Here is a 25,000-nt window from a genome sequence, read left to right on the forward strand (position 1 = left end):
TGAATTTAATTCTTTCTGCGTGCCGCGTACTGCGTAGCCAGCTACTTAAGATACTTAGCAACCTTGACTTTATTTTTTCCGCGTACCGCTTGGCCAGCCCTTTACAGTAACGGCCTTGATGTGGCGGGGTAAACTGCAGCTGCTCCAAGGTAAAAAATAGTTTTCTACTGTTCAAATGCTTTTGGCTACTTAAGCCCGCCGCACACGGTGAGGAAAGAGCTTGATTGCGGGGGGTAGTTTCTAAAGAAACTATGGTGCTGCGTCGGTGGGGAGGTAATATACAAAAATTTGGTTTTATCAACGGACTTGATAATGTAAACTGACCACCGTACAGAGAATCTCTATACGGTGTCCTATTTACATTATCAACTCCGTTGATAAAACCAAATTTCTGTATGCGGGATTGCGGCCGCGGTGGCAGTTCATTATAGCGAGATTACTAAATTAAATGAAGACTTATGCAGAATTAGTAACTGGACTTTTAGAAATCAACTCCTTATAAACCCTAGTAAAACTATTTTAATTATCTTTGGAACCAGAGCGATGGTCAGCAAAGTAGAGGATTTTCGTCTAAATTTGTTAGGAAAAGAAATTACACCGGCTACCGTTGCTAAGGATCTGGGAGTTATCCTGGATCCCTGCTTGACATATAACGATCACATAGCTTCAGCATGCAGTGTCCGTTTGCATGGTGCGCCTAGGCCAGATTAATCGAGTTAAACATGCTTTTGACCCAACCACCTTAACTATTATAGTTAATGCCTTAGTTTTTAGCAAGCTATATTGTTGTAATGTTTAGAGCAACACCTCTGAGTACAACTTAAGTAGGATCCAGGCAGTACAGAATTTCGCGGCTCGTATCGTTAGCAGCTCAAGGAAATACGACCATATTTTCCCTATCCTTAAAGATCTAAAGTGGCTACCTGTAAGACAGCAGTTTTATTATCGCCACGCAATAATGGCCTTCAAATGTATGTCAGGGTGCGCTCCAGCCTCTTTATTTTCTAAATATATTCAAAGAGCCATGATCACAAGGCGTACAACGAGGAACTCCCAAATGTTAAATATTCCTTTAACCTTTCCACTTCAGGGCCGTCAAACTCTGGAACTCTCTAGATTCGACTCTTAAGTTGAAACCAACACTACAGGACTTCAAACGTTGCCCTTAGGAGAAGCCTTCCCTCGAATTTTTTAGTGACCTAATTACTCCACTTTTGTTTTTATTTCATTAATTAATTTATAATTAATCGTTTCGATTATGTCATTTACTAGTTAATTATTTAATTAATTTACTTGTATATAGCATTAGTTATCTCTTGACTTTATCCTGAAAAGCCCATTTGGGACGAATAAAGTATTTATGTATGTATGTACTGAGACGACGAACGAGAAGACTTGGGGCTCAGTTAGCAGTTACACTACAGTGACTTAACACGACCTATATGTCAATTTCATAAGATGGCTTCTAAAAGAACGCTTCGGTCTTTCCGACGGATCACAATTGAGGAAATGTTTATCGTCTTGTGGAGAATTTTAATTTTGCAACTTCTGTTCTACTGGGTGTTGACATTCTTCTACAGTTGTGGTAAAAGGATTTCAATTTCGACTGATAGCAAGATTCGTGAAAAGCTACTATAAAATTCACAGGCACGACATGCATCTTCACGCAATGCTTACTTTCAAGTAATGGATCATACGACAAGTACATATTTTGTGTGTGGTTTATTGAATCTAATTCCTTTCAAGCGGACATTGGTAAGATTCACATAACTGCTTTGAAACTCTTAGTACCCGTTGGTGAAGTCATTCTTACATGAATTGTCAGAGTACGAGGCAGTTATATATGTCAGTAATTGAATTGTTCCACCGCAGTCACAAATGACAACCTTGCCATGACCTTGTTATTTGGAGCCACGTCCCGTTGCGATATCTCCCTATTTTGCCAAATTCCTCTTTCCCTTGTTCTTCATGCTGGTTGTTAATTTTCTAAAATCATTAAAATTCAAGAAATGAACTTTTGTAATTTGAGGTCAAACATTTGAAACAGCACTGGAAATCGAATTCTTCTTTCATTAATTTTGTTCGCCACATTCGCCAACTTTTATGGGCCCTCTCATTGCTTCATTGCTCTGTGCTTTGCCTCGTTGGCGATTGTGGCAAAATTGTCATTTTCGCCATATTTGCCAAATTTGCCGCTTTTGCCAACTTTTATGGGCCCCCTTCACTGCTTTGTGTTTTTCTCGTTGGCGATTGTGGCAAAATTGTCATTTTCGCCATATTTGCCAAATACGCCGCTTTCGCCAACTTTTAAGGGCCCCCTTCACTGCCTTGTGCTTTTCCTCGTTGGCGATTGAGGCAAAATTGTCATTTTCGCCATATTTGCCAAATTCGCCGCTTTCGCCAACTTTTACGGGCCTCGTTGGCGATTGTGGCAAATTTGTCATTTTCGCCATATTTGCCAAATTCGCCGCTTTCGCCAACTTTTACGGGCCTCGTTGGCGATTGTGGCAAAATTGTCATTTTTGCCATATTTGCCAAATTTGCCGCTTTCGCCAACTTTTATGGGCCCCCTTCACTGCTTTGTGGTTTGCCTCGTTGGCGATTGTGGGAAAATTGTCATTTTCGCCATATTTGCCAAATTCGCCGCTTTCGCCAACTTTTATGGGCCCCCTTCACTGCTTTGTGTTTTTTCTCGTTGGCGATTGTGGCAAAATTGTCACTTTTGCCATACTTGCCAAATTTGCCGCTCTCGCCAACTTTTATGGGCCCCCTTCACTGCTTTGTGCTTTGCCTCGTTGGCGATTGTGGCAAAATTGTCATTTTCGCCATATTTGCCAAATTCGCCGCTTTCGCCAACTTTTTTGGGCCCCCTTCACTGCTTTGTGCTTTGCCTCGTTGGCGATTGTGGCAAAATTGTCATTTTTGTCATATTTGCCAAATTCGCCCCTCTCGCCAACTTTTATGGGCCCCCTTCACTGCTTTGTTCTTTGCCTTGTTGGCGATTGTGGGAAAATTGTCAGTTTCGCCATATTTGCCAAATTCGCCGCTTTCGCCAACTTTCATGGGCCCCCTTTACTACTTTGTGTTTTTCCTCTTTGGCGATCGTGGCAAAATTGTCATTTTCGCCGTATTTGCCAATTGCAAGTTCGCCGCTTTCGCCAACTTTTATGTGCCTCGTTGGCAATTGTGGCAAAATTGCCATTTTCGCCATATTTACCAAATTCGCCGCTTTCGCCAACTTTTATGGGCCCCCTTCACTGCTTTGTGCTTTGCCTCGTTGGCGATTGTGGCAAAATTGTCATTTTCGCCAACTTTTATGGGCCCCCTTCACTGCTTTGTGTTTTTCGTCGTTGGCGATTTTGGCAAAATTGTCATTCTTGCCATGTTTGCCAAATTCGCCGCTTTCGCCAACCTTTATGGGCCCCCTTCACTGCTTTGTGTTTTCCTCGTTGGCGAATGTGGCAAAATTGTCATTTTCGCCATATTTGCCAAATTTGCCGCTTTCGCCAACGTTTATGGGCCCCCGTCACTGCTTTGTGTTTTTCCTCGTTGGCGATTGTGGCAAAATTGTCATTTTCGCCATATTTGCCGAATTCGCCGCTCTCGCCAACTTTTATGGGCCCCCTTCACTGCTTTGTGCTTTGCCTCGTTGGCGATTGTGGCAAAATTGTCATTTTCGCCATATTTGCCAAATTCGCCGCTCTCGCCAACTTTTATGGGCCCCCTTCACTGCTTTGTGCTTTGCCTCGTTGGCGATTGTGGCAAAATTGTCATTTTCGCTATATTTGCCAAATTCGCCAACATTTTCTCATTTTTGCCATTTTTGTTGTTGTGTGGATTTCTGGACATATCTCTTCCGTTTACGAACGAAAAGCTTTTGCCTTCTATTATTATATTATGATTTATTTTTTGCATAATTACGCGTCACAGAGCTCAGATTCTTATCTTTACCAGGGGTCAAATAAGCGAGCATAAATGGGCAAGGGTGGGAATTTTCAGACTTTAATATTTCGAAGGAAGAATTTTAAAGCGGTTTGAAAACGTAGAAGACTCAGACAAATATAAGGATTTGTATGAAGACTGGGTGGCAAAGCGTCTTTTTCCCGATTTCCATACAAATCTTATAATTTTTTTCAACATCAACAACACCAGTTTAAACGATATACTTACGAAAATCGACATGATGGCATATTTTAAGCTGCCCTTTTTATTTTTAGAAAAATAATTTCATGAATTCATCAGAGTCGTCGTGTTTATGAAAGAAAGGTCACGTGACGAATTGTTGCAACTCTGTGGAGTGTAACTAAGAAGGTGTAGTCGAAGGTAAGTTGACACAAATGTTTCTGTTCAGAAAATAATTCATTCACCTTTACCACCACTGCCCAGATCAAACTGCAGTTTTGTCCTATTTGAAGGAATTTTCTCAATTTATTTTCTCTCTTTTGACACGTACATTTCTATTGTGGGCTATGTTCGTGTTTTTCAACGAGCGTCTATGCTCCAACAGCCCTTGCGAACCGTCTCGGTCCCGAGCGGCTCTCGCCAAACTGAAGTATTCGTGCCAGCTTCAGAAAGGTGCAGGCCTTCCTACATGTGTTTAAGTGATTGTCCTTGCTGTTGATGGTTCTTTCAGTTACCATGCCACCAACCCAGTAAGGAGAGCTGGGCAAAGGAACCAAGAGGGCCGAAAGATATAATGCTAATCAGAAGGCCTACCTTGAGGCTTTAACATCAGCCTGGGCGACTAGGAGAAAGCTGAAACCTAATTTGGTCACCAAAGAAATGCGGCGATGACTCGGTTCAGACTGTTCATGACAACGGAATTTCTTTCTGCACAACACATTTTGTCTCTCTTTTCATGTTTGGCAGGGAAACTGCGACAGCAAGTACAGGTAATGGAGCAAGATGTGCTTGCTGTTGAGGAACATGCGAATTTCACCTCAGCAAGAGACTCTGTGCTTTCGTGTCTGCACCACATCAGCCACCCTATTCAAGTTGTAGATCAGTACAATGTTTGTGCTTTGGTGAAATGCAAGGGGCTACTTCAGAAACTATTTGAGGGGTTGGAGCTGGAAGTACCAGCCACAGTGGTTCGAAGGAAAGGGCCTTACATATCCGTCCTTCGAGAAATTGTAGATAGTTGCCCTTGTTCGTTAAAATGAAAGGCTCTGGACATTAGAAAGTTTACTCAGACTACGGCAACCGTGACAGAACAAAATTTTGATCACAGGGATTGCAGCTATTTCAAGGTTATTACAGATCATTCAACTAAAAAGTGAACATAATATTAGCCATACAGGACTGATCTTATTTGGTGTGCCATTATTAAAGTAAAGAAAAAGAATAAAATGACTGAAGTCAGTTTACCTTATGTGTTATTGGGTTCATGTGAAATCTTAAATTTAGTCATTTCATCAATACGGTATACTGAATTTTCTTTTTGAAACTCAAGTGCAAAGCCATTGTCTTCTTTTGACGGGTTTTTCGACTATACCGTTGCCATAGTCGTTTCTTGAATTCCCTATTATTGGCAAAAATAACGCCAGCTTTCTCTATGCCATTTTGTGGCCTTCAAAAACGAAAACTTGAACATTTGAACAAAATCGTCATATGGATTGCGCGAGAGAGATTTGATTGAGGAGTGGTGGTAAAGGCAAGTGAATATTAATGTCCTGAACAGAAACAGTTCTTTTAATTACCTTGCACAACAACTCCTTTGTTGATTGCACGGAATTGTCTTGCAACTCGACGAGCCACGTTTGTCAGGCCGCGGAAGAAATTTTAACGCAGCCTAGCACAAAGAATGCACTTGAACCAAATACTAGTTTCAACGTCAATTCACATGTACCAGTGGGCTTTTGGGGGTGTGCAATTTAGATAAAATTGACTCACTCGCTCAACTGCTTATATTAGGGTATTTGTAACAGCCAAAATAAATTTATGCTTTAGAAAGACCAAGAAATGTGTTACGATCTGCCCAAATTGCATTGAAAGTTGTGATCGCGTTTATGTACACGAGCGCTAAAAAAATAAACCAAGTAACAGGGCGCTATAGGCATATTTTTATCGCCTAAAAAATTTTCATCTGTTCGGATTTCCTAGCTAAAAGTCTAGTGATCCGAAAATTATAGGGATCAAAACGTACCTTTTGGAAACTTTTAGCCAGAAAAAAGGCTCCCGAAAATTCTAGGTGACCTTTTTAGGGTAAAAATCCGTTAAAAATGAGCAATTATACCATTTTTCAGATGTTCGAAAATCCTAGGAGAGGCAGGAAAGCAAGAAATTTTACAACAAAGGTTCCGAAAATTATAAATCTCAAATCGTCTTCCGAACAGATATTTTCCGAAAATTGACGTTGGGTGCCCCTGATACGCAGTATTTCTCCTCCCGGTTTCTCCTTCCCGAGGCGCCAAACAAAAAGAGCGAAGGACATTGATGTATATGTATTTCTCGTTCATAAAGCACGATGATCGAGTGAAAAAAAGTAATGCGATCAATCCCCTTGTTGATATGTATCTCTCGTTCTTATAGTGCGTTGATCGAATCATTTCACAATTCGGTTATTTTTCATTTTACGGTTCGGTTAACTACAGGAAATAGCACTCGATTCCTGTTTAAGACTAAGCGCTCGTTTCAGTGATTAGGCCTAAGCACTCTCGTAAAATTGTAGCTTTCATTTTGTGCTTCGGTTTACTACACTATTCACGAGTGCGTGTGAAGAAGAAAGCACTGCAGTACACTTTTAAGTGTACTGCAGTGCTTTCTTCTTCACACGCACTCGAAAATAGTTAAGAATACACTTTTCACGAGATCTTGTGAGGAAGAAAGCACTCGTTTACTGATTACGCCGAAGCGCTCACTTCCGTGATTAGTCCAAAGCACTCTCTTGAAATATTAGCTTTCATTTTGTTGTTCGGTTCACTACACTTTTCACGAGATCGTCCTGCCCTTGAACAATTTTCATTCCTCGACTACGGGATTGCGGACCGCGATGGCAGGTCATTATAGCGATATTTCAAAAGTGTAAGCGCTCGTTTCAGTGATTAGGCCTAAGCACTATTGTAAAATTTTAGCTTTCATTTTACGGTTCCAAGAAAGCAGTCGTTTACTGATTACGCCTAAGCGCTCCTTTCAGTGATTAGGCCTAAGCACTCTCTGCTTTGTGCTTTACCTTGTTGGCAATTGTGGCAAAATTGTCATTTTCGCCATATTTGCCAAATTCGCCAGCATTTTCTCTTTTTTGCCATTTTTGGTTGTTGCGTGCATGTCTGGACATATATCCGATGGCTTCGGTGGTTCAGTGACATTGCAAGCACACACCGAGCCGGACGTTCGGCGAACAAGTTCTTGCTGGAGTAGTGATAATTTTTTGGGTTTGTTAAACATCCTTCAATGTTGTTTTCACTTACTCATTTTCATAAATAAATAACATATCAGTTATTCCGAATTCACAATTTCAATTAGAAAATCAAATGGAAGTTTTAATCCAGGGAAAGGCTCTCGTTCAGATTATCTTTGTCTTCTACACTGATTTGACTGAACAGCTAATAATTTTAATTAAAAATTGAAGCGCAGCCAGGATTAGGCATATTAAAATACAATAAAAAACGTTCTCTGGCTAAACATTTTGAAAAAGAATATAAGCTTTCGGCTGTCGATCTACAGCCTTCCACGGATAAAACGTTGAATGTAAATTAGTGAAATATATACAAAAAAGGCGAGATAAAAATGATAAAAAGAACAGAGTAAAGGTATGAAAAATGGTGGCTATTGTTTAAAAAGAATTTTATACTGATTAGGAATCGGCTTAAAGTTATTGTCAGCATGCTTGGTAGAAGAGGTGTGCCAGGCCTCTAGAGTTTTCCTAACACGAAAAGAGCCTTTGTCGATAACTCGAGAATGATTGAAATCAATGCGATGACCGAAAGACCACGCATGTTTCGCAATGTTTGACCCATTAGCACATGTTTTTACATTCCTAACGTGTTCTTTCTTGCGGGTTTCAAAGCAACGGCCAGTTTCACCTATATAACACCAATCACAATCGGCACAGGGTATTTTATAAACCACGTTGGGTTGGTGTTCAATAGCTGGTCTGAATTTAGGAGAAAGGAATTCTTGTTGTAAAGTCTTGAGGGGCTTATTTACAACTCGGATATCGTGTCTTCGAAGAATTCTTGTTAGAGGTTGCGTAACACCATTGATAAAAGGAAGGACAGCAAAACCGTTAGGGTTCTCTTGAGGCGTAAACCATTTAAAAAACATGCCAACCAATTCTTCAGGTGAAGGGATGGCATGTGTGGGTGGTTCACACTACACTTAATTCCATCGATCCACACATCTCATTCACTATTGAAGAGGAATCTGACCAACAGATCGCCTTCTTGGATACTTTGGTTTCTCGCAAGGATAACATGATCACTATTGATGTTTACCGCAAAGCAACTCACACGGACAGATATTTAGACTTTTCTTCTCACCACGACAAACGCCACAAGATCAGTACAGCTGAGACCCTCCTACACCGCGCAATTAAACTCCCAAGTACACCGCAAGGGAAAAATACCGAAATCAATCACGTCTTTGATGCTCTACGAGCCAACAACTATCCCTCCTTTGTTATTTCCAATATCTTAAAGCAGAAATTTTCCAAACCACCCACACATGCCATCCCTTCACCTGAAGAATTGGTTGGCATGTTTTTTAAATGGTTTACGCCTCAAGAGAACCCTAACGGTTTTGCTGTCCTTCCTTTTATCAATGGTGTTACGCAACCTCTAACAAGAATTCTTCGAAGACACGATATCCGAGTTGTAAATAAGCCCCTCAAGACTTTACAACAAGAATTCCTTTCTCCTAAATTCAGACCAGCTATTGAACACCAACCCAACGTGGTTTATAAAATACCCTGTGCCGATTGTGATTGGTGTTATATAGGTGAAACTGGCCGTTGCTTTGAAACCCGCAAGAAAGAACACGTTAGGAATGTAAAAACATGTGCTAATGGGTCAAACATTGCGAAACATGCGTGGTCTTTCGGTCATCGCATTGATTTCAATCATTCTCGAGTTATCGACAAAGGCTCTTTTCGTGTTAGGAAAACTCTAGAGGCCTGGCACACCTCTTCTACCAAGCATGCTGACAATAACTTTAAGCCGATTCCTAATCAGTATAAAATTCTTTTTAAACAATAGCCACCATTTTTCATACCTTTACTCTGTTCTTTTTATCATTTTTATCTCGCCTTTTTTTGTATATATTTCACTAATTTACATTCAACGTTTTATCCGTGGAAGGCTGTAGATCGACAGCCGAAAGCTTATATTCTTTTTCAAAATGTTTAGCCAGAGAACGTTTTTTATTGTATTTTAATAAGCTAATAATTTATTGTTGTCGGAGATTGTGTGAAAAGTGTAGTTTACCGAGCCGCAAAATGAAAGCTAAACTTTTGCGAGACTGCTTACTGGGGCCTAACAACTGAAAGGAGCGTTTAGGCTTAATCAGTAAACGAGTGCTTTCTTCTTCACATAATCTCGTGAAAAGTGTAGTTAACCGAACCGCAAAGTGAAAGCTAAAGAGCGATACCTGGTTTAGACAAGTTTTCATGTCCATTTTTAATTCGTTTGGGAAAACGGCTGAACGTTTGAGCTCACTTAAGGTGCTTGGATACGGTCGAGGTATAACGCGGTTACATGGTATTCATGGGGATTTGTTTTTGCTTAAATGAGTGCTTAGTATTTAAACTAGTAAATGGTAATCAGTGAAATCAACCAAGTCTAGTGTGCAGTTTAGACGTCCTGAAACTCACTTAGAGAGTCTGGCTATTCTAGAACTCTAGACATTCTAGAGCCCACAGAGGGTAACATATAACAATTGAGAATTCTAGAACTTAGAACTCTAGAAATCGGAACTCTAGAACTGCGAATTTTGACTTTAATCAGAACTTTAAAAGTTTGCAGATACGACCATTTTACTTGAGCGGTTCTAGAATGATATAGAACTTTCTATAGAGCTCTTCAAACTAGAGCAGTCCTGGAATGCTATAGAACTTTCTAATGTCATAACCTTGACCATTCTATATTTCACATATAATCAATATAGAGCTCCTCTAACTAGAACAGTTCCAGAATGCTATAGAAGTTTCTAATGTCTTATGGAATTAATCACAATTTCAATTAGAAAAACAAATGAAAGTTTTCATTCAGGGAAAGGCTCTCGTTCACGCAGAGTATCTTTTTCTTGGTCACTGAAATCAGTGGATTTGACTGAAAAGCTAATAATTTATTGTTGTCGGAGATTGGATGACAAGAATTTCTGTCGCAATCGGAAATTCAATGACCTGGATTTGTGAAAATCTTGTTCAGCTTCATGCTTTAAAGAACGAGGTATAGTGTGGAGGGCAATGTTTCGTGATGTTGACTTTCGCATCGCATGTCTTAAAGAACGACTAATGTTACATGTGTGGCGCGCTTGTATCGCCTCATGGCTTTAAGAACGACATATATTTCACGTGTAGCGTGTGCTTGTTTCGCGTCATGGCTGAGAGATATTTTCTGTCACGCGCGAACTGACTTCCGAGAGTCCGATTGACTCTTGTCAGGAAGAGCTGTCTCCATCGGATCCGATCGAGTCTGTTTGCCAACTTTTTCAATCCCCTCGCTCCTGTTAACCCTCACTTCCGGTACTACTGATCAAGCGCCATGCACCCATTTCCGGTTCCGGTCGCGATCGGACTCAATCCGCCTGCGAGTGAAGACAACCCGACTCAGGTCGAGTGTATTGGACATGTATGGAGCAATTGTGACGGGATCATTTGAGGGTTGAAACGCTTGTATGACCAGAGGTCGAATTCACATTCATACGCGGATGGGGAGAAGGTGTGGCTGTACAATCCGCAGAGGAAGGGAAGGGGGAAGGGCACTGGGAAGTCATTAAACGTGCGACAGACGTGGTTTATCGTATTCAGAAGAATTCCAGAGGAAGTTTTTGCATCACGACCGTCTCAAACCGTTTGAAGAACGGAAAACTTTTGACAATGGAGGGAGGACACTTGACAGCTGAATTACTGATGTCATTTCCGGCAGCCGCTTCACGCAGCGGAAAAGCATCGATTTAACTTTAGTTCAGTTGAAAAACATTTCAAGCTCGATGTGATCTAGCTGGACTTTTTGCTAGTGAAAGGAAGGAGATCAAGCATTGTTTCCGTTGACTTTTATTGAAGTACGGTTTTTTTTTATCATTTTGTGTTCAATTGTTAGAGGAGGATTCAAGCATTGGTCTTTTCTCATTAAATCTTATTGTTGAACGGCCTCCTGATGCGGGAGAGCATCATTTTTCGGGTGAAGAGAGGCAAAGGTAACGAAAAGCCTAGTGTTAAATGCGCAAGCTTACTGTAATGTGCTTGAGCTGGATGAAGAGACAGTTACTTGGCGTTAAGCTTTCGCAACTGATATGCACGCAACAATGACTCAAACAAGAGCTAGACTTACGGTTAGGGATTGTGCGAGTGTGCTGACTCTTAACGAGAGGTACGTTGTTCAGTTTCTTCGATTCAGTTTGTGAATAAATCCGTTGACATTGCAGCAGTTAGCAGAGCCGTCGCATTACAATATCTCCGACCTTAATTGCAACGAAGGTGACTAACCAAACTAACGTTGTTTTTTTTTTTTTTCAGAGTCAAGGTAAATTTGCGCGAAAATTAAAGAAAGAGTGTTGACCTGATACAAAACCATGTTTCCCAGTTTACCCCGCGAAAGGACAACATCGGTCACTTTGGAAAACGAAAGCCTTTCTATGGACTTAGAGAAAATAAAGTAAAATTACTAAACATACTTGTCTATAGTTTCGCTGATTTCCAAAATATCCATAATCGTACATTTGGAATTTTTTGGAATTCACCATCTGTTGAAAAAGGAATTATGAACACATTTGTGAGAGAGACTACAAAAAGGCCTATACATAAAGAAACAGACCTCTCTAGAAGTTCACGACAAGTCGCCGACTGATTTTTCCATACTCCATCATACGTCACTTGACATCACTTCAACCACATGCTGACGAACAACGACAGTTCTGTGATTTTCCTTTACATATGCGGTTTTGCCTTATCTTATTTACTGTAAATCATGTCTTTAAAAAAATGTTCGGATACATATATGTTTTAGGAAGTCGCGGGCACAAGTTTTAAATATCAAAAAAAGATAATAAAGCGAAGCAAATAAAATCGAACAAAGCTAGACTATGCTTTTTTTCGGTGATCTCAGCAGCGTTTGAAGGAATTTGGGGAGCTCTGCACAAAATATCGTATTACCTGTAGCCAGTGGATCGCGTTTTTAACAGAAGTGCCTGCGGGTGTGTGTGTTACATACACTGGAATTCGTGTCTGTTGTGAAATAAAAGGTACGAAAGGTCAAATACAGCTTGACACTGCCTCACATCCCTTCGTACAAATGACTACGAAATAAAAAATAAATAAAAATAAAGAAGGAATTGAGAAATAGGCATGGCTAGAAATGCAAATAATTAGACGCGCACGGATTTCAATAATCGTCACGAAGTGTCCCCAAAATGACGCTCCTCAAATAAGGCGAAACGCTGGGCTACGTTTACCCTGACCTACTGAATGACGCTTTTCTTGTCCCTAACCTTATTGTTAGAAATAGGTAGGAATGCCAATATTTCAACCACAACTTCGTGTTGGATATCACATTACTTGCATTTCTGGACACAAGTGAATGAACAGAGATATATGTTTTAGCATACATTGTTCAAATTTTTTCGATCAAAACCGCACAAAGTAAACATCACGTCAGCACAAAAGGGTTGATAGATAGCCTTTGAACAGACGTGTTTCCCAAACCATTGAACTATGGGTCCGGATGGAAGGAAGTCGCGTTTACCCAACATCTTGTGCACCATCTTTGAAAAATAAGGAAATAAATGTGTTAACATTAATAAAAGGCTCCCAACGATAAGTCTCATTTTTAGAGAAATGCACTATGATCATGCATGAAACAATATACAATAACGGAGTTAACACATGTCAGCCACTGAGTTGACCTTCGCTTTGAGTAGTGCATGCTGTAAAGATTTCCTCATAGCGAGACAAAGAACGTGAAACCTTTGAGGTCACATATGTCTGCCTCAGCAAAGGGAGGGTTATTCTCGAATAGACCAAATTCGATATATTAGAATTCAGTCCTGAACAGAAGGCATCATCTCGAGGCTCTGGGGAATAAATTTTAGGATTTGTATGAGTTTATACCCCAGAGCCTCTAGATCGCGCCTTTTGTTTAGGACTGAATTTTAATATATCGAAATTGGTCTATTAATAGTCCAAACACAACTTTCAAACGGCCTAAATTGAGTGCTTTGAGGGACTTGTACGAGGTTGGCATTGTGGTATACAACAGACGCATGCAGCTCGTGAAAACAAAGCTAAATGTACGTTGTCCACTTACCAATTATAAACTTAGGAGGAAAACACTAATTCGCCAAACTTTTAGGGAGTTATATCACCATCAAACGAGAGTAACCCTTCGATACAAGCTTCTAAACAAGCATACTATTGTGAGAAGATCAAGGACAATTAGTATAATGCGAAATCTCTGTTTTCAGCTATCAACAAGTTGCTTCAGATGAATACTGATCGCTTATATCCTAGCTGCAACGATGCAAGTGCCCTGGCGAATACGTCTAGTTTGTCTGACTAGGAAGTTCGATCATATTACTCCGACTTTAATTGATCTATATTGGCTTCCCATTAGGCATCGTCTTGTTTTTAAGATTCTTCTTTTAGTTTATAAATCTCTTAATGATAAGACCCCGTCGTATTTGTCTGATCTTTTAACTTATCGTAGGAGCTCGCATTCTTTGCGATCTGTTAGTAATGGCGACCTTGTAGAACCATCTTCAAAAATGCGAACTTATGGAGATCGATCGTTCAGTTGCAGTATGTGCCCCTAGATTGTGGAACCCTTTGCCTCTTTCAATACGTAGGAGTTCATCTGTTGACATTTTTAAAAGCGTTTTGAAAACTTATCTTTTTAAATTGTTTGTTAGTGGATGTCAGTAAATGTAGTTTGATTATTATTCATTTTTATTTGTTGTAAAGCGCACGAGCAATTTATTAGAGTTGTACGCTATAGAAATACTTATTATCATTATCATTATCATTATCATTATCATTATTATTATGTGTAGCTAAGCGGTATCTTAAGTATCCAGCGACTATTCGGTTGATCTTGCTTACGTTGTACAATATGGGCGAGCTATCCAGTAACTGGATTGGTAAGGAAGAAAAATATAAGTTATTCTATCTTGTATGCTCCCGTTGTGGTTAAAACCTTAAATTCGGTAATCTTACATAGTATTATAGCCTAGAATAGAAGAAAAAAGGACTAAAATAGACTATTTTTTTCTCCTTTAACCAATAATGGTCTAGATCTTGTCTTGTGGTGTTGTCGTTGCCATAGACGACTTCGTTTCTCGCCCTAACTCCTAACTGAATACGAGCCGACTTATTTTTTTTTACATTATGATTTTTTTTCAAAGAAAAATGAATTTATCGAAACATATCCTTTTATTGACACTTACCAGCTCTGAAGCGTGAGCTTCGGTGTCTCATTTGTTTAAAATTAAAAAAAAAAAAAAGAAAATGAGGATACATGTTTGAGTGAAGGATCTTAATTTAAACGATCATACTACATACCTTAATTTCCATGGAAGTTTCGCTAGGAATGGTCAGGAAAGGGGTCTTTGTATGACCTATAGTGCTTATTGGTGCAAGAGCGAAAAACGTCTTCACCATTTTAGCCAACTCTTTATTCGTGGAGAACTCGGCAAAACCGATTGTAGTTCCCTGGGAATGACCAATGTAGTAAAGCGAGGATTGCGATGTTTTGTTCGTCACAAATTTCAACATGGCAGGAAGATCGTATTGGGCCATCTCGTCCCAGCTGCAAAAAACAAATAGGCGAACGTCAGTGAGTTCAGATGCTCTTAGTTTCATTTCCTAGGGGAAAAATGTCAACGGCAATGTTTTAATTGATAAAATTTGCCGTCAAAGTTGCGTTGTGTTACACAACACGTGAAATTATTTCTGAAGGTTACACTAAAGTCACAGGCTTTTAAACGGTACAATAGTTAGTTTGCCTCATATTGTACCCTGTTTCCCAGAGGGTCCTTAAATTCCCTCTGTAGCGAGAAGGAATGGAAACATTTGCAAGGATCTCCTCGATACTTTGTTGTGTGTGTGCGACATAATGTCATTGCAAAGCCTCTTCCGCAATTGGGCACGCGTGAAAGCCGCTGGTTATAGTAGTAGTAGTAGTAGTAGTAGTAGTAGTAGTAGTAGTAGTAGTAGTAGTAGTAGTAGTAGTAGTAGTAGTAGTGAGTAGTAGTAGTATAGTAGTAGTAGTAGTAGTAGTAGTAGTAGTAGCAGCAGTAGCAACAGTCGTCGTCGTCGTCGTTTCAGTAGTGGTGAGCAGTAGTAGTAGTAGTAGCAGCAGCAGTAGTAGTAGTAGTAGTAGTAGTAGTAGTAGTAGTAGTAGCAGTAGTAGTAGTAGTAGTAGTAGTAGTAGTAGTAGTAGTAGTAGTAGTAGTAGTAGTAGTAGTAGTAGTAGTAGTAATAAGAATATTGTCTTACAATAGCAGACTTGAAACGTTTACTTGTAGATTGTAATTATTCGTCCAAATTTCTGGATGCCATCGAGGAGGTCCGTGCAGAGGTTTCGTTTCCTTATCGCTAGAAAAGGAAATCATAAAAACCTCCCTTCCCTCAAAACCAACATTTGACTTGCTTTGCCTTAAATGTTAATTTTAGTTTACGGTGTCCCTAATTAGTGCTCCGACGCTAGAACGACTACACTCTTAAATAAAGTTCCTTTCTTTCTTTTCCCTTGCGATTGCGTTCAGTATTATTCTCTTTTAGGCCAATGGAGAGCCACCTCTTCCATGATCTCATTTGGTACATCTTTCTTTACCATGACAACACAAAGAAGATTACCTAAAGTCCCAAAATTTGTTGGAATTTGTTTTGTATTTGATATTACGTAGACCATAGGTATTTCCTCGCACGTTGCCTAACCAAACATCAAAACCCGCATCAGCCATAAGGAAGCCCAAGCTTTGATTAGGGAAGTTTGCGACCCAGTTGGACGAGGCACACAGCATACCATGCTGTAGGAATACCACTGGCTTCGGATCTGGACAGCTATCCTGGTCACAAGTGTCCTGGTTGACTTCATCTCTTCCTCCTGGTATTCTCTGAATGTAGATGAGGTAACCGTCTTCTGTCTTAACGGTGTACTCCTCTGCTGGGTATCCATTGTAACTAATCATTTCAGTCTGAAGGACGAATACAATTAATTAGTTTGGCCTGTAAACGGAACCCACACACCATGAAGGTATGACAAATACAACGTCAACTTTGTTTTCTTTTATCCAAGGTGTCCTTTTTAAGGCCGTCCATGAATTTTGTGTACTTTTCACAAGTTAAGAAGGTTGGTGATAATCACAACCATTTTGACATTTAGCCGACCTCAACCATTTTGAAATTCAATTGGCAGCCATTTTGAAAAACAGCAAGCATCAAAGCACAAAGGGTAACATTATACATCTTTCATTTGTCGGTTCAACAAATGTGACTCACTTAGTAGCCAAATGTCGGTATTTATTCATAAGTAGCAGCCATTTTTAACCAAAATATATCAATGAAAAATAAATAAAAAAGTAAATAAATCGGTTAAAATTCCCCTAAAGAGAGTTGCACCTTCGTTTCCTAAACATGGAGCCCATTGTGGACTGAGTTTGTAAAGTGATTTTCTTTTTCTTTTTTTTTCCGACAGTTCATGGGTGAAAATTATTTTCCTGTTGAGTGAGTGAATATTTTTTTTCGAATGAACTTTTACAGTAAAATATTCAATCTCCATTTGATGGAGAACGTTTCCGTTTAGGAGTTTATTAACTTTCTTTACATTGTCGTTTAAATGTATAACCAGTATAGTTTGTGCAAGTGAGTGTATGAATTTTTGTAAGTTTTCGCCCCTCAAAAGCGTTACGATTAAGAGAAAACATATACGTTTTTTCTTTTTCTTTTTCTTTCTAGCTACGTTTATTTGTGAGTAGAAGAAAGCAAACGGATATTGCATTAGGAAAGGGCACACCATATTCTGGTGTTGTTATTAAATAAGTACAAGAGAAAATAAAGGGGAAAGAGAAGACATGCCTTTTTCCATAGCTAACATGTCTCAGATTGTATTACGATCCACTCCCGCGCTGTCAAGACCCCAAGGAGATTAGGTAACAGACAATCACGCGCTCTGCCCACGCTCAGAGAACACATTCCTGCCATATGATTGGCTGTTGCCTAATTTTCTCGGGATTTGTACAACGTGGGAGTAGGAAAAGAGTATGTATGGGGATACCTTCTTTTCCCCTTTTATTTTCAAAAATTATCCCCTGATAGCAATTCCCCATTGAAAATACGTACATGAATCAATTTTGTCAAAACCAATTGACTTTACGACTGGTGTGTTGAAGGTAAGAAACTCAGTCTTACTGTGCTTTTGTCTTGTTCATCATTCCCGGCGACATTTCTTCCCATCAAAAATAGATCATCAGATTTTTGACGTTAAATAGAGAGAACTAATAGCACTAGTTACAAGATATACGTGAAGCAATGAGGTAGGTCAGTCGTTTGCAAATAGTGTTGAGGCATTTTGAGCTTATTTCCAGAATAAATCTACTGTAAATTTGCAAGGAAGACACGCCATGCAGGGTTTAAAAGCTTTCAACTTCTTTTTCCTAAAAAATGGCAGGTTCTTTTACCGTAAGTTTAATATATATTAAAAAATGGGCTCCGAAGAATTATGGATTCTCTCTTTCCAATCCTGGGATAAAAATATCTCAACCTTCCAAGCGAGCTCGATATTTGTCTCTATAGGACATAGCAATCCTAATATTTTTAAAACTCACCACATTCATGTCGACTTCCGGGTCCAAATGAGGTTTTAAAAGCCCAAAGCCATTAGCTGTGGCAAGCACAGTGTATAGGACGGTGAATGAAGCGAGATACATGTTTCAGTTTATCGTCACAGGGCGGCCACGATGATGGAGTTCAACTATTGCGAAAATCTTTGAAAAAGCTCCTAGAAGAGGAAGAGAGCAGAAAAATAAATGCCCGCCAAAGCATTTTAGCCTCCTCCAATAATATATTACAATCACCATTGCTCTTTTGGACCTGACTTTCTACGCCATTAATGGTACAGCATTGTGACACCTGCGTACCAATTTATTTCAAGGTAAATAAGAAGTGATTTAGATAAACATTAAGCAAGAAAATTAACGATAGTAAAATAACATGACGTTTCGACGACTTCATGTCATCATTGTCAAATGAATAAATTAGAAATAACGGAAAGGCATATTTATAGATTTAGAAAGTGAGAAAATAAATTAGCATGAAAGCATTCAGGTAAAAAGTTTTGCGCGAATGGAATCCGTTTGCGTGTTCAGTTTCGGTCCTTTGTTCTTAATCTGGACCCATAATTAAGCAGAATATGAAGAACGCATCATTCTGTTAAAATATGGACCTTGATCAACTTCCTCAACAATAGGTTTAAATAAATAAGAATCACAGAAAATTCTTCACTCACCGCATTCGTAATTCGCATTAAGTTTTCAAAAAGCTCTCACCCAGACCATGACTTACGACGAAAAATAGGTAAAGCCTCGCATTTGAAGCGAAACATATGTTGAGCAGGAAAATTCAAATGCAAATTACACTAAACGGCTGCGTAAAGGAAGTCTCAGGATATTACACCGCCCCCTGGTTCTTTCTTCAGCCAATTAAAGTATTCGTTTTATCAAAGACGTTTATTTATTTATTTATAAATATTTATTTACAAAATAAATAAACGGTACTAAAATAATTAAACGGAAGTAATAAAGTAAGTTGAATTCTTGGAAACGTTGGTCGGAAGACAAATTGCACCAATGGAAGTGCACCTTCCTTCAATCGGATACTAATGCGGGCGTGCTTTGGCATGCATCGGTTTGTGCACTTATTAATAGCCAAGATTCAAACACCATTTTCTAGGCACAGCCTGTCATCGGAATTTCTTTTGTACAACTCACTCACAGTTGATACACTCACTGGGATACAGCCGCCCCACCAACAGTAGGTGAAATTAAAGTTTCAGGATATTACACCGCCCCCTGGTTCTTTCTTCAGCAAATTAAAGTATTCGTTTTATCAAAGACGTTTATTTATTTGTTTATAAAATAAATAAACGGTACTAAAATAATTGAATGGAAGGAATAAAGTAAGTTGAATTCTTGGAAACGTTGGTCGGAAGACAAATTGCACCAATGGAAGTGCACCTTCCTTCAATCCGATACTAATGCGGGCGTGCTTTGGCATGCATCGGTTTGTGCACTTATTAATAGCAAAGATTCAAACCCCATTTTCTAGGCACAGCCCGTCATCGGAATTTCTTTTGTAGACTTTGATAGGTACTTTTTAGAAGGCGCATAATCAGCTTAAAGGCCGAATGATATTGTCACTTAAAAAAAGAAAGAAAAGAATCAAGTGAAGCTATGATCAGTTCTGTCTAGCCGACCTTAATTGTTTCTGATGGTATTTTAAATCTGATCTTCTGACTTGACATGTCGTCAAGGAAGTCTTAGCTGTCCGGTTGACGTGATCCAGTTGGACGATTGATGACATAAATGTTGAGCAACGGTACCTCCGACATGCATACAGAACAGGAACAACAACTCTCCTTTGATAACACGACATTTTTGTTTGTTTGTTTTTTTTTTTTTTCCCTCCATTCATTAGGCAAATACATATAAATAGAGATAACAAAGTAGATAAATTTAAACAGTTAAGATGTATTAGTTATTTCCAAAAAGAATATTGAATGGCGAAGGGCACATTATAGTAAGGACTAATTAGGGCCCTTGAAACAGATATTATTCAAACAATAGCTCTTTTGATGATAAAAATTACGGGCAGAAACATACTTATTAAAGACAACGTTTCGGTGTCCTCATGACACCATCATCAGGTCAAATATAATATTTTACAGATAACTAGAATATTTATGTTCAAGATTAAGTTCAAAGTCCCTAGAGGCTAGGTGAAAAGTTTGGCCTTTATCGAGTCACTTTGGATATTCAGACACGGTTTGTGCTCGCGAATAAGGAACATTTCATGCACAAGACAATCAAATTTGGGGAGGTGCTGGTGTTTGTTTCCAAACAAACACCAGCACCTCCACGCAAATCTACACCTGACCCGCGATCAGTACGAATTGTTCTACCGTTCAAGGAACAAAAATCATCTGACTCTGTGCGTAAGCAGTTGAAAGATCTTAGTAAGCTGTTAAACATCGACTTATGCCCAATCTTTATTTCTCGAAAAGATCTCAAACATAAAGAAATCAAGCCCTCGTTGATCAACGAACAATCAGTAGTTTACAAATTTGAATGTGGCTGGTATGATGCCAGCTATGTTGGTTACACGCGTCGACATCTCTACCAATGGATCGATGAGCATAAAAGATCTGGTTCAATATTCAATCACAGCCAAAGTCAACATCAAACAAGAACAATAACATCTGACATGTTTCGCATTCTTAAGAAATGCTCATGCAAATTTGATTGTCTTGTGTATGAAAGGTTCCTTATTCGCGAGCACAAACGTGTCTGAATATCCAAAGTGACTCGATAAAGGCAAAACTTTTCACCTACCCTGGTGAAAATCTTTGAAGGATCTTTGAAGATCCTTAAAGACTCCTCAAAGATCTTTTTGAGGATCTTTCTAAGGATCTTTTTCCGAATCCTCAAGGATCCTACCTAGGATCCTTGAAGATCCTTAAAGATCTTAGCTTTTCTTGCCAAGATCCTCAAAGATCCTTGCCAAGATCTTCAAGGATCCTTGAGGATCTTCGAAGATCCTGTCCAAGATCCTTGAGGATCTTCAAAGATCCTGTCCAAGATCCTTGAGGATCTTCAAAGATCCTGTCCAAGATCCTTGAGGATCTTCGAAGATCCTGTCCAAGATCCTTGAGGATCTTCAAAGATCCTGTCCAAGATCCTTGAGGATCTTCAAAGATCCTGTGCAGGACCCTCAAGGATTTTTAAAGATCCTGACCAAGATCTTTGAAGATCATCAAAGATCCTTGGGGATCTTCAAAATCCATATCCAAGATCCTTGAGGATCTTCAAAAACCCTTGCCAAGATCCTGTGCAAGATCCTTGAGGATGTTGATGTTTAAATATCATTTAGGACTTTACAGGAACCTAGCAGAGATTCATCATCGTATTTCCCGCTGGGCACATGTCTGGCCTTGGGGCGCTCCTGGTGGGGTTAGATTTGCATCCACCAGTTGCATCAGATCTGTTTTTGTTATCACAGCTCTTCTCACTTGAGCCATGTCCACACCTAGAAGATTATTAATTTTATTGTCCACCTTCTCACCCTGAATTGCACTTATTGGACTCCGGTTTGATGTACAAAATTATTTTAATTAAAAACCTGGAAAAAGGAGCTTTCTTTCTGTAGAAGACAAACTTCAATACATAAAATGCTTCATTTGTCTGAAAACTATGTTATAATGCTAAGTATGATTGAAGTAAAATAACAATGATGAATCATGGAAAATCAGTATCCAACTTTATTTGCTAGCATTCTTTATTGAACTGAATGAAAAACAGCCACAAACTACAATTCTCACTTGAGTAAGATGCAAGTGAAGTTTGGTAAGGCTTATCACCTTGGCTTGTTATCAAAAAATGTCCACGAACTCCTGGGTCAAAGGGATGGGAAGAATACAATAAAAATCTAACAAACCTGAACAAATGATGCATTGACTATTGTTTTTCAGACTTGATGTGGATCAAGTTGCCTTTGACAACATTATTTTAGCATGAAACTCTGTGACAACTTTGCTCACATCTTATTCAACTGAGATGATAGTAGCTTTTGGAGTTATTTGGTCACATGGTTATCCATTAATTAGAAGTTTAGCTGCATACAGTAAACCAATTTCTTAAAATTTCCTTTAATATGACTTGAATGTATATAAATAATCATTGACACATTATTAAGTAGTCATTAACATCGAGGATACAGCTAAGAATATTCAAACTTTTTTCACAAACAGCCATTTTTATCCAGAAAATGTTTCTTAAAAATAAGACAAAAACCTTAAATTGTAGGATAGAAAAACAGCAAAAGAGAAACACTACAAAAAGAACCTACTTATCACTGCACTTGTAAGTACATCTGCACTACAACAATGTGTGGTTTTACCTAACACATTTGTATTTACTTTATTTTATCTATCTTTTTATTACTCATTTTTTTCGTTACTCAGTATTGGGACATTCCATTTTTTATCCGCACCCCCCCTATGGAAGGCATTTTTTTAAATGTCAAGAAGGACCCTGTCGGAATCTGGATTTTCTGCTCCAGTTTAGGGGGTCGGAATCGGAAGTCTTTGTTCTATACAAAAACGGGCCTGTCGGAATCAAGCTTCAGAGGAAAAGGAGCCTGTCGGAATCTAACTTCAGAGGTGAAAGGGACCTGTCGGAATCTGATTTCAGAGCAAAAGGGACCTGTCGGAAAAATGCCTTCCATAGGGGGGGTGCGGATAAAAAATGGAATGTCCCATTTGATGCTATTGCCGGCTGAGGCTGTATTTTTAGAACTTTTTCTGAATATTTCAAATGCAGTTACACATCCTGAAAGAACAACAAAACCATAAGGGCAAATTACTCATATTGATTATCATGAAGTCCACATGTACTAGCAAGTCATGCCCTGGAAGTGACAATAAATGCGCACCACCTAACCTTTGAAAATTGCTATGAACCTCAGACACATAGCATTTACAGAGAATCGAAGGAATCCTTTGCCAATCATATAATTTGCAACAACCACTCTTTTGATGTAAAGCTTAAGTAATCTCGTTAAGATTCACCTATTTTTTTTTACAGGATTATAGCAATTAAGCCAAATTATAATCCTTACCTGCACATGTCAAATTTGGGACTTGAAGCTTGAAAAGTTTGAATTCTCAACAGACCAATTCGGCTAACTCAATGTTGCACCCATTTTAAATCTTTAATTTTGGGAATAAAACGTTTTCTTCTGGTATTTCCATATCATTTTAAATGTGAATGCTTCATTGTCATGCAAATTCAACACACAAAGAATCTTAAACCCGAGAGATTTGAATTGGGAACAACATAGACTTGCCACAAGTCGACCTTACGAGAATCCCAGGACAATACGGCATCAACTCAAATATTATCTGCTTATAATTAGCGCCTACCTTTGTACTTGGATTGCTGTACGCATTTCCTCGTTTTGAATCAGTATTTATAGGGTAAAACAATCATGAATCGTAAGATTTATGCTCGTTGATACAAACTTAATTAAAACCGCCGAACTGTACATGTAAGAGGAGCCATCGTTGGTGACTGCTGACCAAAAGCGAAACGGCTCACTAGTTTCCAGTCTTATCTCTTATCCAAGATGGCGGAGGATTACAACCCTCCGATTCATCTGTACTTTAAAGAATTACTGAAAAGTCATAGCAGACTCATCGAATTAACCGTTAGCGGAATGTGAAAATTTACTGGTCGAGCCGGCTCGTCACTAGAGGCTCTAGATGTGGCCGTGAATTCTGTATTTTAGCCCTGGTCTTTTTGTAAATGATAATTTACGTGCTGACACGAATTCTTTGATATTTCGAGAGTATACTGTTTCATATTGCTTCTGGCGCCGGCCTGCATCTCTTACGAGTTCATCAAACAAGGTAATCTGTTACTGATATTTCCGACAATCCATGGATTACATCAGAATAAAAGTTTTCTTTTTAATTCATTCGTGTACAGCGTGATTATTTTTATGTTCAAAGTTTGGTGCCTTGACGATGCTTGAGGGTATATGTACGTAATACCTCATAGGATCTTTAGGGATTTTATACACTTTTATACACACTCCTATAAAGGTCCTTACAAGATCCTTGAAGGAACTGTAAGAAATCTGTTAAAGATATTTTCAAGATCACTCTAAAGATCCTTTTTAGATCCCTGAAGGATCCTCATAGGATCTTTCAAGGATCCTACCAAAGACACTTTCAAGATCACTTTAAGGATCCTTTTAAGATCCGTGAAGGATCCTCATAGGATCTTTCAAGGATCCTAATAAAGGTCCTTTCAAGATCACTATAAGGATCCTTTTAAGATCCTTGAAGGATCCTCATAGGATCTTTCAAGGATCCTAAAAAAGATCCCTTCAAGATCACTTTAAGGATCTTTTTAAGATCCTTGAAGGATCCTCATAGGATCTTTAAGGATCCCGATAAAGATCTTTTCAAGATCCCTCTGAAGATCCTTTAAGGATCCTCATTCAATCCTTGGGGATCTTTCGAGGATCCTTGTAAGGTTTCTTTCAAGATCACTGTAAGGATCCTTCAAAGATCCTCGAAAGATCCTAGTATGATCTTTAAGGATCTTGTCAAAGATTTTATTAAGAACCTTTCAAGGATCCTTTTAAGATCCTTGTAAGATCCTCAGTCACTCTTTGAGGATCTCTAAGGATCCTTTTGAGGATCTTTCCAAGATTTTGTGTGTGGATCTTGGTAAGATCTTTGCAAGATCCTGATAATTTCCTCAAGGATCTTAAGGAAGTATCCCAAGAGTCCTCAATCTTAGAAAATCTTTGAAGATCCTTTAAAGATCCTTCAAGGATCCTGTGAAGATCTTCATCTTTAAAGATCTTTGTCAGGTCTTTGAAGATCTTTGAAGATCTTTAAAGATCCTTTAAGGATTTTCACCAGGGTAGCCTCTAGGGACTTTGAACTTAATCTTGAACATTAATATTCGAGTTATCTGTAAAATATTATATTTTACCTGATGATGGTGTCATGAGGACACTGAAACGTTGTCTTTAATAAGTATGTTTCTGCCCGTAATTTTTATC

General features: G+C 38.9%; 1 protein-coding gene across 2 annotated transcripts in view; it reads right to left on the minus strand.

The window, feature by feature from the left end:
- LOC137969470 (gastric triacylglycerol lipase-like) overlaps nt 1–25,000 on the minus strand; it is a 34,284-nt gene that overhangs the window by 9,046 nt on the left and 238 nt on the right. The window contains exons 1-7 of one of the 2 annotated variants that reach the window (XM_068815719.1): nt 18,657–18,829; nt 17,977–18,149; nt 16,007–16,347; nt 14,711–14,957; nt 12,763–12,918; nt 12,311–12,382; nt 11,833–11,901 (exon numbers count right to left, since the gene is read on the minus strand). In XM_068815719.1, coding sequence (XP_068671820.1) covers nt 11,833–11,901; nt 12,311–12,382; nt 12,763–12,918; nt 14,711–14,957; nt 16,007–16,347; nt 17,977–18,078 — 987 coding nt within the window. In that variant the 5' untranslated portion in view covers nt 18,079–18,149; nt 18,657–18,829. Of the gene's footprint in view, nt 1–11,832; nt 11,902–12,310; nt 12,383–12,762; nt 12,919–14,710; nt 14,958–16,006; nt 16,348–17,976; nt 18,150–18,656; nt 18,830–25,000 lie in introns of those variants that run through there. The other variant, XM_068815720.1, reaches the window with a different exon arrangement.

This window comes from Montipora foliosa, chromosome 9 (genome assembly GCF_036669935.1).
Source record: "Montipora foliosa isolate CH-2021 chromosome 9, ASM3666993v2, whole genome shotgun sequence".
In the NCBI taxonomy this organism is placed as follows: Eukaryota; Metazoa; Cnidaria; class Anthozoa; order Scleractinia; family Acroporidae; genus Montipora; species Montipora foliosa.